This window comes from Plecotus auritus, assembly GCF_963455305.1.
Source record: "Plecotus auritus genome assembly, chromosome: 7".
Taxonomy (NCBI): Eukaryota; Metazoa; Chordata; class Mammalia; order Chiroptera; family Vespertilionidae; genus Plecotus; species Plecotus auritus.
Genome location: NC_137774.1, coordinates 44594135 through 44606363, shown reverse-complemented (window position 1 = coordinate 44606363; position 12229 = coordinate 44594135). Strand labels below are relative to the sequence as shown.

General features: G+C 45.7%; 1 protein-coding gene across 1 annotated transcript; it reads left to right on the top strand.

Annotated features, from left to right (window-relative positions):
* Positions 1 to 8322: 8322 nt before the first annotated feature.
* On the top strand, positions 8323 to 11922 carry LOC308254153 (C-type lectin domain family 10 member A-like). The gene is made up of 10 exons (XM_080680086.1): positions 8323 to 8542; positions 9204 to 9298; positions 9912 to 10025; positions 10334 to 10429; positions 10522 to 10593; positions 10696 to 10767; positions 10874 to 10960; positions 11049 to 11200; positions 11275 to 11381; positions 11518 to 11922. Exons 2-10 carry the CDS (start codon positions 9232 to 9234, stop codon positions 11666 to 11668), a joined length of 918 nt encoding a protein of 305 aa, XP_080536212.1. The 5' UTR covers positions 8323 to 8542; positions 9204 to 9231; the 3' UTR covers positions 11669 to 11922.
* The last annotated feature ends 307 nt before the right edge of the window (positions 11923 to 12229 follow it).

Genomic DNA, 12229 nt, shown 5'->3' with positions numbered 1-12229 from the left:
GTCTTTTGATTGGCGCATTTAATCCATTTACATTTAAAGTTATTATTGATAGGTACTTATTTGTCGCCATTTTTATTCTTTACCCCTGTGTTCCTTCTTCGCTTCCTATTTCTTTTTTTTTACAGCAGCCCCTTTAGCATTTCTTGCATTGCTGGTTTGGTGGTAATAAATTCCCTTAGTCCTTTTTTGTCTGTGAAGCTCCTGATTTCACCTTCAATTTTGATTGATAGCCTTGCTGGGTACAGTATTCTTGGATTCAGACCCTTCCTTTGCATGACTTTGTATATTTCATTCCATTCCCTTCTGGCCTGATGAGTTTCTGTTGAGAAATCAGTTGCTAGTCTGATGGGGGTTCCTTTGTAGGTAACTTTCTGTCTCTCTCTTGCTGCTTTTAAGATTCTTATTTTGTCATTGGTGTTTGCCAATTTAATTATAATGTGCCTTGGTGTCAGTTTTTGGGGTTCATTTTGCTTGGGACTCTGTGAGCTTCTTGGATTTGTGTGGGTTTTTTCTTCCCTATATCAGGGAAGTTTTCTGTCATTATTTCTTCAAAGAGGTTTTCTATTCCTTGCTCAGTTTCCTTTCCTTCTGGAACCCCTATTATGCGGATGTTGTTTTGTTTCATGTTGTCCCAAAGTTCCCTTAGGCTCTCCTCTTGCTTTTTAATTTTATTTTCTAGAAGTTGCTCTACTTGGGTATTTTTTCCCATCTTGTCTTCTAGCTCACTGATGCGGTCCTCTGCTTCTTCTAGTCTACTCTTGATGCTTTCTATTGAGTTCTTTACAGCATTGATGTCATTTTTCATTTCTTCTTGGTTCTTCTTCATTTCCTCTTGGTTCTTACTCATATTGTCGAATTTGTCTTCCATTCTTTTCAGCCACCTTATGACCATTTCTCTGAATTCTTTTTCTGGAAGGTTGCTTGCCTCCATTTCGTTTACTTCCTTTTCTGGTGATGCCTGCTTTTCTTTCATATGTGGGCTGTGTCTTTGTCTCCCCATGGTCTCTCTTCTCCGGATGTCTGGTTATGTAGTTCTCTCTCTCCTCTCCGTGGTGGAGTGTAGAGCTCCTCTGAATCCGCGTGTTTGCGCCAACTGGGGACCGGTGTTCTGAAGAGACTGTCTTGACACCATTGTATGTTCATGCCTCCTTTGTCAAATATTAATTGAGCATAGTGATTTGGGTTGATTTCTGGGTTCTCTATTCTATTCTATTGATCTATATGTCTGTTCTTGTGCCAATACCAGGCAGTTTTAAGAATTATGGCACTCACCCCTGCTGGGGTGAGTGCCATAATTCAGCTTGATATCTGGTATTGAGATCCCACCTAATTTGTTCTTCTTTCTCAGGATTGCTGTGGCTATTCGGGGTCTTTTTTTATTCCAGATCAATTTTTGGAAAGTTCGTTCTAGGTCTGTGAAATATGCTGTTGGTATTTTAATGGGAAGTGCGTTGAATTTATAGATTGCTTTGGGTAGTATGGACATTTTGATGATGTTGATTCTATCAATCCATGAATATGGTATGTTCTTTCATCTGTTTATATCTTCCTCTATCTCTTTTTTCAGTGTTGTGTAGTTTTCTGCATATAGGTCTTTTATCTCCTTAGTTAAGTTTATTCCTAGGTATCTTAATTTTTGGTGCGATGGTAAATGGGATTGCTTTTTTAGTCTCTCTTTCTATAAGTTCATTATTGGTGTTTAGAAATGCCATAGATTTCTTGGCCTTAATTTTGTATTCTGCTACATTGCTGAATTCATTTATTAAGTCTAATAATTTTTTGATGGAGTCTTTAGGGTTTTCTATGTACAGTATCATGTCATCTGAGAATAAGGACAGTTTTACTTCTTTTCCAATTTGGATGCCTTTTATTTCTTCTTCTTGTCTGATTGCAATGGCTAGTACTTCCAGCACTATGTTGAACAGGAGTGGTGAGAGTGGGCATCCCTGTCTTGTTCTTTTTCTTAAGGGAAATGGTTTTAATTTTTGCCCATTGAGTATGATGTTGGCTGTGGGTTTGTCATATATGACTTTTATTATGTTGAGGTATGATCCTTCTATTCCCACCTTGCTGAGAGTTTTTATCAAGAAAGCGTGTTGGATTTTGTCAAATGCTTTTTCTGCATCAATTGATAGACTATGTGATTTTTATCTCTCAATTTGTTTATGTGATGGAGATACAATTCTTACACAGTAAAATGAACTCATTGAAAGAGTAGAGATGACTTTTGACAAATATACATACTTAGGTAACCACCACTCCAACAAGGTGTAGAAAATTTCCTTCATCCCAAAAATCTCCCAGAATTTCATATAAATGAAACCACACAGTATATACTCTTTTGTGAAACCTTATGCATTTCACACAGACTAATTTTTAGTAACCATAAAATAACAGAATGAGGAAGGTAGGTGAGGCCTTGGAAAGTCCTATTTTATAGTGAAAAGAGCATTTTCTTTCCTATAGATTGAGTTCCATTATCTTCTGTCACTTAAAAGCTGTTTAAACTTAGGGTGATAAGGAAAGATGACTCTTTAACTTTTTTGAATATCCCAAAGTTGTTAGGAGAAGCAGATAACACCCCCAGTTGTATTGGTTAGCTATTGTTAACAATCTACCCCAATTAGCGGCTTAAAACAATAAACATTTGTTATAGCCTATGAGTCTATAGATCAGCTGGGTGTTTTTTGGTCTGGCAAGACTTGACTTACCTTAGCTGGTCTCGTTCATGCATTCGAGGCCAGCTGGTGGGTTGGCTGGGAGCTGGTCTAGGACAGCCTCACTTCCATGTCTGACATTTGGCTGGCTATGGCCTGGGACAATGGGGATGCCTGGGTCATTTTAGGCTAGCCTGGGCTTATTCGCATTATGCCTTTGGGCAGGGTTCCAAAAGAGTAACTGGAAGAGTGCAAGGACTCTGAAGCCTTAGTTTTGGAACTGAAGCATCACTTCTGTTAACTCCTGTTGGCCAAAGTAAATCACTTTGTGGCAGCCCCACTTCTGGGAGTCAGGAAATAGAACATCTTCTGATGGGAGGAGCTACAAAGTCATAATGTGGAGAGAATGGACATAGGGAGGCATGGAGATTGCTGTGTTTTTCAATAAATTTGGCACACCAGGGGAAGCATATTGGGACATCCTGTAAAGAACCAGTCCATAACTAAGGGTTCCCATTAAGAGAGGCCAGGACACATGCATTGTGGTATTACTTGCACCCAGACAACTGCCTGGCATATAGAAAGGTGTCAGTTAAAGTTTATTAACAATACAGAGGCTCAGCTGGCATGGCTCAGTGGTTGAGCATCAACCTTGGAACCAGAAGTTCACAGTTCAATTCCCGGTCAGGGCATATGCCTGAGTTACAGGCTCGATCCCCAGTTTGGGGTGTGCAAGAGGCAGTTGATCAATGATTCTCTCTCATCATTGATGTTTCTATCTCTCTCTCCCACTCCTTTCCTCTCTGAAATCAAGAAAAATATTTTAAAAAAATAAGAGGTTGATATCAGAGGGAAGGTATGGGAAGGACAAAATTATCCCCTGGAGGCAGCACAACTTCACTTTTCCCTGCCCACCAGCATCACATGAAAATCATCAGACTGGGTACTTGATGAATCACTGAGAACCTTCTTCGCGCAGGTCCCATACTTCCAGAAGCTCTTCCAGTGACTGAACCTAACAGGCAGCTAGAATGCAGAGGCAGTAGAAGCAGATCTTGGCATGTCTTAGGTCTTTTGCTGACCTGTTCCTGGGCTTGGTGATGTTGGAAGTCAGATTTGGTGCACATCTTGACCCCTCCCATGCACACCCAGACCCAATAGAGGCAGCCACAAATGGTGGATTGCTTTGTTGCTTCAAACAGGTAGCTCATGGCCAGCCACAGGCAGCATCTGACATTGAAATGCACCAGAGTCCCTCCCAGGATGTCCCAAAAGAAAAACATCCAGTGGTGGGCTTCAGACCACATCAGAGCAGGACCCACTTAGCTCCATAAGCAGCATATTCAAAGGGAGATCTCAGCAGGCAGCAGACCCTGCTGGGGTGAGTGCCATTTAATGTGGTCAGCTCCCAGACAGCATCTCATACCCTATGGTTGAGATTAATTCTCACAGTCAGCCAGCCTGAGGTTCAAGCCTATACATGGAGAGGCCAAGAGCAATCAAGACTCAACTACAACAGGATAGCTTACATAACCCACATAAGGAATAGTCCTAGAGCACCTTGCTCAGGTTATGAGGGAGACTGTGTGACTGAGTCCCACAGGACAACTACTACATAAGACCACCATACCAAGACTGGGAGTGATAGCAGGCCTACCTAATGCATAGAAACAAATACAGAGAGGAAGCCAAAATGGGAAGACAGACCTGCCAGCATTGCTAAGTGGTTAGAGCTTCAGCTCACACACTAAAGGGTTGTGGGTTTGATTCCTGGTCAAGGGCATGTACCTGGGTTTCAGGTTCAATCCTGGCCCCGTTAGGGGCACATGTGGGAGGCAACCAATTGATGTCTCTCTCTCACAATGGTGCTTCTCTCTCTCTCTTCCCCCCACCCCACTCCCCTCCACTCTCTAAAAATTAGTGGAAAAATATCCTTGGGTGAGTATTAACAACACCAACAAAAAATTAAAAATGGGGAGACAAAAACATCCCCAAATAAAATAACAGGAGAAATTCCCAGAAAAAGAACTAAACGAAATGGAGGCAAGCATTCTACCAGATATAAAGTTCAAAACAATGATTATAAGGATGCTCGAGGAACGTAGGGGAAGAACGGATGAACTCAGTGAGAACATAAACAAAGAGATAGTAAGCATAAAAAGAACATAGAAACCATGATAAAGAACCAGTCAGAAGTGAAGAATACAATATCTGAAGTGAAGAATTACACTTCAAAAGAAGGTATAAACTGTGGGTTAGGTGTAGCAGATTATCAAATCAGTGATTTGGAAGACAAGGTAGCAGGAAACATCCAATCAGAACAGAAAAAGAAAATAATAATTAAAAAAATAAGGATAGTCTAAGGGAGCTCTGGGACACCATAAAGGATAACAGTTTCTACATCATAGGGGTACCAGAAGGAGAAGAAAGAGAGCAAGAAATTGAGAACCTTTTTGAAGAAATAATGACAGAAAACTTCCTGAACCTGGTGAAGGAAAGGAAAGGTTACTTCCAGGAACGTGGCAAGAAAGTCAGACTTTGGGAGGACAGGCTTACCACACAGAACCACAGCAGGTATTCAAAGGAAAATTCTTTAAGATTACCCATGTGGACAAGTTTTTTCAGTTTGCCCATGATGGCAAAACAGTGCTTCTCTCACACGATTACCATGTTCACAAAATGTGATGACATAGCTTTAAGCATCGTTATTGCAAAAGTCAGGAATAAGTTGCATTTCCTAGGGAGTCAGTGGTATATGGAAAATGTTCTAAGTTTAATTTATTTTGGAGATTAGAAGGTGAACTATTATTTTATGAAACCCACATGCTAGTTATCAGCAAAATCCTGTCAACTCCACCTTCACAATATATCCAAAATCAACACTTCTCATCACCTCCAAGCTTATGCCACCATCATCTATCTCCTGGGTATTACAATAGCTCCTTACCTGGACTTTTGGTTCCACCCTTGACCCTTTTCATGAAATCCACAATACAACAGTCACATAGTACAGTTAACATATATGCCATGTCATTCAATCCTCTGCTCTGACCCCTCCAAAGTCTTCCCCCTAACTTGGAGAAAAAAAATCCTCAACAAGAGACTACAAGACCCTAAAGAATTGCTGACCCATGTTTCCCCTATATGACTCATCTATTCTTCTCTCAAGCTCACTTCTCTATAAAATCTCTGGCATCTCTGGCAAAGAGATGATCCTTGTAAACACCAGACATGCTTTCACCCCAGGGCCTTTGCACATGCTGTGCCTTCTATCTGGAAAACTCTTCCTACTGGAGCTTCTCAAGACTTACTCCCTCACCTCCTTCAGGCTTTTGTCCAGTTATCACTTTCCCAGTAAGGTCTTTCTTGACCCCCAATGCTTTTTTTGTTTGTTTGTTTATTAATTTAAGACCTTTGTTAACAGGTGCTTGCAGTTTGTTGACTCTTTTGAAAAAAATCAAGTTGTAAACTTTTATTACAATTAAAAACGAGGTTCTTGAAAATTTCAACTTTACCAGATATGAAACAATTTAACAACCTTTAAAAGTGTATTGAGAAAAAACAGGCTTATAAAAAGCAAGCACATTTGTCATTACCTGAAATAGATATATTTAGGTAAAAATAATAAAACCTGCATGCTATACGGATAATGCAGATAGTTCTAGGTATTTGATCAATGGGCAAAAAGCAAGCATTTGAGAGCTTCAGTTTCAATCTTTTGATCCTTTCTTATTGCTGAGATTTCATATTCATTTTTTCCTGTTGGATGACTAAACCAGATAATAGTAGAGATGGTAAGTCAGCATTTACTCAGCCCCTCCCTGCTCAGCTTTTGGAGCAGACAAATTCTCAGCTGGTGGATCAGCTACTTTGGTCCCCTTGCCATTTTGTGCTTTAGGGTGCTTTGGGCGTCTGTGATGGTCATTGAAGTGGCAGTGGGACCAACATGGAGGAGGCTGCTGACCATGGGTCTCATCTCCTGGATATTTTTTATCTTCATTGCCATCATTGCCATCTTCTGTAGGCTGTCATTTTAAAAAATATATATTTTATTGATTTTTTACAGAGAGGAAGGGAGAGGGATAGAGAGTTAGAAACATCGATGAGAGAGAAACATCGATCAGCTGCCTCCTGCACACTCCCTACTGGGTATGTGCCCGAAACCAAGGTACATGCCCTTGACTGGAATCGAACCTGGGACCCTTGAGTCCTCAGGCCGATGCTCTATCCACTGAGCCAAACCAGTTAGGGCTGTAGGCTGTCATTTGGGAGGAGGGCCCCTGCGGAGTCATGGTCTATGGCCCCTACACATGTTCTGTCTCACTGGTTCTACCTGTTCTCCCGCACCCTGGTTGTCAGCTCCTCCATCACTTGTTCCTGCATAGGGAGGGTTGGGATACTGTGGTGGATGCCCATAGGGTCTCCGCAGGTAGTGAGGTGGGAGCTATTGCTTGTGGTAGGACAGGTGCTGCTGGGCATGGCCTTCAGGAGCGCTGTCCGATCCCTCATGCCTTTCCCCACTCTCATTATTCTGGTAATTCTTTTGGCAATTGCCTGGAGGACCCCTTTGATACTCTATTGATGGCCTATGAAGAATTGACCCCATCTCACTTCACTGCTATATTTTCCTTGTAGCACTTATCACCATGTAATATTATATATTTCTTACTCATATATTGTATCTGTCACCCACCAGAATGGAAGTTCTATGAGGGTGGGACCACTTTTATCTGCTCACAGTTCACACTGCTCTCCCTTTGCCTAAAACTAGGGTGAGTGTCTGGGAGGGAAAATCCTGTGTACCGGCCCTTTAAAAAAGTGGCTTTGTCCCTGGGCGGTTCAGGTCTCTGGCTACTAGAAGCACTGATGCTGGTTGGTATGTGGTGGCTATTGCCAGTTCTGGCTGTCCAGGTTGGTGTGCCCTGCCTAGTGTCCAGGCCTCTCTCCTCTCGGGGGAACCCTCCTCTCCCTTGGCCCACAGCTCCTGGGTGCTGGGCCACTGCCCATTGGCTATCAGTTTTGAGGAGGTCTCTGCCCTTCCTTGTTTAAAAGTCTCCTCTTCAGCCAGTCTTCAGCTGGTATTTCAGGGTGACTATCCCATAATTTAGTTTAGTTTTAGTTAAATTCTGGGAGGAGGTGGGAGAAAGACCAATTCCCCCTCCCATGGTTCTGCGGGAACTGAATGGTTAATGTGATGCTCAATCAAAGTTTATTCCTGTTCCCAGATCCTCCTGTCCCAGTCTGGCTAGGGATGCTACTGTCCTTTACCCTCTTCCCTCCTTCTTGGAAGAGTGAGGAGAGCTAGGCCAGAGCTGGGGGAGCTTGGTGGTTCAGGCCCCAGAGGAAGCTTAGATGCCAGGAACTTGGGTTACGATTGAGGAAGAACTGAGAAAAGGCTCTTCTGGATCTGGGTGTGCAATGGTGGAGACAGCATCATCTCTGGGAAATGCTGATGCAGGAAGTGAAATGGGGTGTGGGGCAAAGAAGAAGCAACAGACTGCACCTATGGACCCCTCTGGGAGGGGTTCCCCTCCACAATGGAAACAATGAGGAAGTCAAGGAGCTCAATAGAAGCTGAAAAGGACCAGACACATCCGGGGGTGAGGGATGGGGGGAGGGAAGCAAAGCTGGCCCTATATATAGCTTCTTCACTCACACAATCTCTGCCTGGGTTCCAATTATTATTGACTGCCAAAGTTGAGGAAAAGGGAGATCCCAGGTTATAGACTCCTGGGCTTTTAGACACAGAGACCAGCAGGACTCCAGCCACTGACCTGACTCCTCCCTCCCTCATCTCTACCCCAATCTCTAGGATTTCATTTTATCCAACTCTGCTCATTGCTGCACGGCAAACCCAAGAATCACAGCCTCCAGACTTTGCACAGGTAACTGGGTTGGGGATGCAGATGAGACCAAGGGGACAGGGAGGGAGTTAGAGAAAGCAGGGAGAGGGGGCTGTGGATCTGAAGTGGGACTGAATAGGAAGAGATATAAAAGGGCAGCTTGGAGATTCAATGACCTGGTGGAGATTTTAGACTCTATTCACTTAATTGGATTTGGGTTGCCCCATCTCTAGTGCAGTTCCAGCCCCATCTTCAGCCTCCTGTCTAGACACAGCCCTAACTCCATTACAAACACCAGCACCAACCCAGCTCTCTTCAGTTTCCAACATCAGCACCAAACTTAGGCCCCACTCCATCCATGGCATCAACACCAGTATTGACCCTGGTCCTAGGAGGAGATGCAACCTTACTTGCACCCCCAATGTAAGACCCAGTCCTAGTAATACCTTTAGCTCCAACTTTACCTTTACCTTCAATCTCACATTCAAGCCATCCCCAGCCCAAAGACCAATCCTGACCTCACTTCCAACCTCTGCTGCAAACCCAGGCCCATTCCCATTCGTATCCCTAACCCCTGGTTCATCCTCATCCTGAACTTCTTCTCTTACCTCAACTTCAGCCTGACTTCAGCTCCAACCTAGTCCCAGCCTCCCCTGTCTCCTATCTCCAGCCTAGCTGGTCACTGGCCCTGCCTCCATTTCAGCTCTAACAGCCTCAGCGTTGGTCCAAGGATGTCAATGAAGTATGAAGACCTCCAGTCCTTGGAGAGTGAGAAGAAAAGCCAAGGTTTTAGAAATGGTAAGAGGAAAGGAGAAATGGTGTCTCCTAAAATACTCTGTTAATATGTTTAGAAGGATTTCTGCTGTCATGGTATATCTGTACCTCTACCATGTACATTGCTGGGGTCCCCCACACTGCGAGTGTCAGGCCCTAGCGCCTGGTGGTTGCAATGTGAAGAGGATTCAAGAAGGACAGGATCAGGATGGACCAAAGCAGTCCTGGATGCCTATACTCTGGGGAAGGGTATGAGCTTTTGCACTGGGGGAATGAACAGTCATATTTGGAAAGGAAACATTTGTTAACCTGACAATATAGATAAGCACGAGCCTGCTGAGGGCCTGGCTGCCCCGACTCACTGTGTCCTCCTGCGCCCTGTCCCAGCCCTAATGATAAGACCTTACATATTGTCATCATGTGTTTCTGGGGAAGGTGGGGGGGGGGCGTTCTGTGTGACTGAGAACTTGTGCTGGTCCATGAGGGGTCAGATGCCTGGGCATCCTCTGCACCACAACCTCTCCCCAGCTTTACCTGCACCACCCTTCATCCCTGACAGGTCCCTGTGGCCCTCTCCTCCTCCCCCGTGTCTCTCCTGTCCTCAACCTCCATGTCCTGATGTCCTCTCCTCTTGCAGGGCTGCCTCCTCCCCCAGCCTTCCTGCAGCATCTCTGCTCTAGACCCTGCCCCCTTCTGCTCTCTCTGGGCCTCATCCTCCTGATGATTGGCATCCTCGTGATTGGATCCAAAAGTGAGTGTCACAGGATGGGCAGGGATGCGGGCGAGAGTGGGGTACAGTAATCCAGGCACTGATGATGATCATGGTGAGTAAAGACAGCTGCTGGCTCTGTTACTTACTCATGGGTAATGTAGTCCAAGAACCTAACCTCTGGAAGCCCAGTTTCCTCCTCTGCAAGCTTGGATAACAACCATGCCTGTACCTTGAAGTCGGGTGGCTGTGAGGACCCAATGAGCCAATGTATGTCCAGTGCTCTGCTCAGTGCCAGCACAGAGAGGACTCATCAAGCTTAGCACTCATGGTCCCACTTGCCTGATCAGATGCCAATATGCGGAGGGACCTGGAGACCCAGAAAGCATCTTTCAGCAACTTCACTTCCAACATGCTGGCTGAGGTCCAGGCCCTGCACTCCCAGGGTGAGCCTGGCTGGAAGGGGCTCTGGATGGGAGGGGTCATGGTGGGGAAGAGGGGAGCTGAATCCTGAGCACTGAGTTCCCATGTCCTCCAGGTGGCAGTTTGCAAGCAACAATAACATCTCTGAAAGCTGTGGTGGAAAACCAGGAGCAGGAACTGCAAGCAGGTGAGAGACTCCTCCAGGAGTGAGTGTGCAAGGGTGGGGGCTGGGCTCTCAGGACAGAGGTGGGTGGGAGCAGCCAGGGGTGCTGAGTGCCCTCCCCTCCAGCCCGTAGCTTGAATGACAAGGTGTTTTCTCTGGAGAGCAAGCTGGAGAAAGAGCAGCAGGAACTCAAAGCAGGTCAGGCCCCTTCTCCCCTGCCCCTGGGCCTGATGTGGTGGGAGGGCATGGAGGGCCCTCAGCTGGGCCCTCTGCATTGTCCCCACTGCCCTTCTGTATGTCCCAGGTTATTCTGAAATGCTCCTGAGAGTCCAGCAACTGGTCAATGACCTGCACACCCTGCATTGTCAGATGGCTGCGCTCAAGAGCAATGGTGAGTTGTGTGTAGGGCAGTGCCTAGCCCCATATCCTGTCCATGTGTCACTGGGCAGCATCTCAGAACCTCCCCACACCCACCTCAGACTCTCAAAATGCCTGCTGTCCCATTGGCTGGCTGGAGTATAAAGGCAGCTGCTACTGGTTTTCTCGCTCTCGATCGACCTGGCCCGAGGCTGAGAAGTCCTGCCTGCTGCAGAATGCCCACCTGGTGGTCGTGGGTTCCTGGAATGAGCAGGTGAGAACTGGGAGAGCTTGTTTGGGAGGCTGGTTGGTCTACTTGAAGTCACCGCCTTTGTTGTCTCCCCACAGAAGTTTCTTGAGCAACACATGTACCCTGTGGACACCTGGATTGGCCTTACTGACCAACATGGTCCCTGGACATGGGTGGATGGGACAGACTATAAGACCGGCTTCCAGTGAGTGTGTGCTCTGTACTCTGTTCCTTTGGCCTGGGTCCTGCTATCCCTGCTGGGTGTTTTTGAGGGTAAGAGGAACTCCTCGGCTTGGCTGAGGGTCCAGCTTCCAGGGCCCACATCCACCTGCTCTCCCTAGGAACTGGAGCCCAACGCAGCCAGACAATTGGCACTACCATGGGCAAGAGGACTGTGCCCACTTCATGACTGATGGCCAATGGAATGATAACATGTGCGTGATGCCCTTCCGCTGGGTCTGCGAGACAGAGCTGAACAGATCTAGCTCCTAGTCTCCTCTCTCCTAGTTTATTTCCTGAATGCTTTCACCTGCTGAGGGAACCTGGCTTGGGGATTCTTTTTTCTGGGGGGCCTCCTGCATCATCCCAGGGGTTTTCATCTAGGATTTTAAGGAAAGGGGAGAAGATGATGTGTGAGGAATGCAGAATGATGTTTGATGGGGTGGGTAGATTAAAAACCATGTCACTCTTTGCAATTTGCAGGTTATTATTGTCAACTTTTTTTAGAATAAAAAGAAGAGAACGACACATTTTGTGTCGTCTGGTTATTGGGGGTTAGGAATGTGCTGTGGCTTGTTGGTACTAGGAAGCCTTGGGCAGGCAGCAGGGCACTGGGAAAACTGTATGAGTTTTGGGTCAGATGGTGCCACTGGTTATTTACAGGGCAAGTAACTGCTCTCTGAGTCTCAGCTGTAAAATAGTATTGTTGCTGGGACCAGCCTCTTTCCAGAGCCTTTCAGAACAGAGCCACCCCTGTGTGTTGAGTGCTTTCAAAGCTTCAGATGAAACTTCTTGGTGTCGGTTGCGTGCATTACAGTGAAGAGAAGCAGCATC

Excerpts from the sequence above, each read along its gene's own strand:
- LOC308254153 (XM_080680086.1), top strand. The coding sequence starts at position 9,232 with ATGTCAATGAAGTATGAAGACCTCCAGTCCTTGGAGAGTGAGAAGAAA. Across the intron at positions 10,594-10,695 it reads GGAGCAGGAACTGCAAGCAG|CCCGTAGCTTGAATGACAAG; the intron begins GTGAGAGACTCC and ends CCTCCCCTCCAG. Across the intron at positions 11,201-11,274 it reads TGGGTTCCTGGAATGAGCAG|AAGTTTCTTGAGCAACACAT; the intron begins GTGAGAACTGGG and ends GTCTCCCCACAG.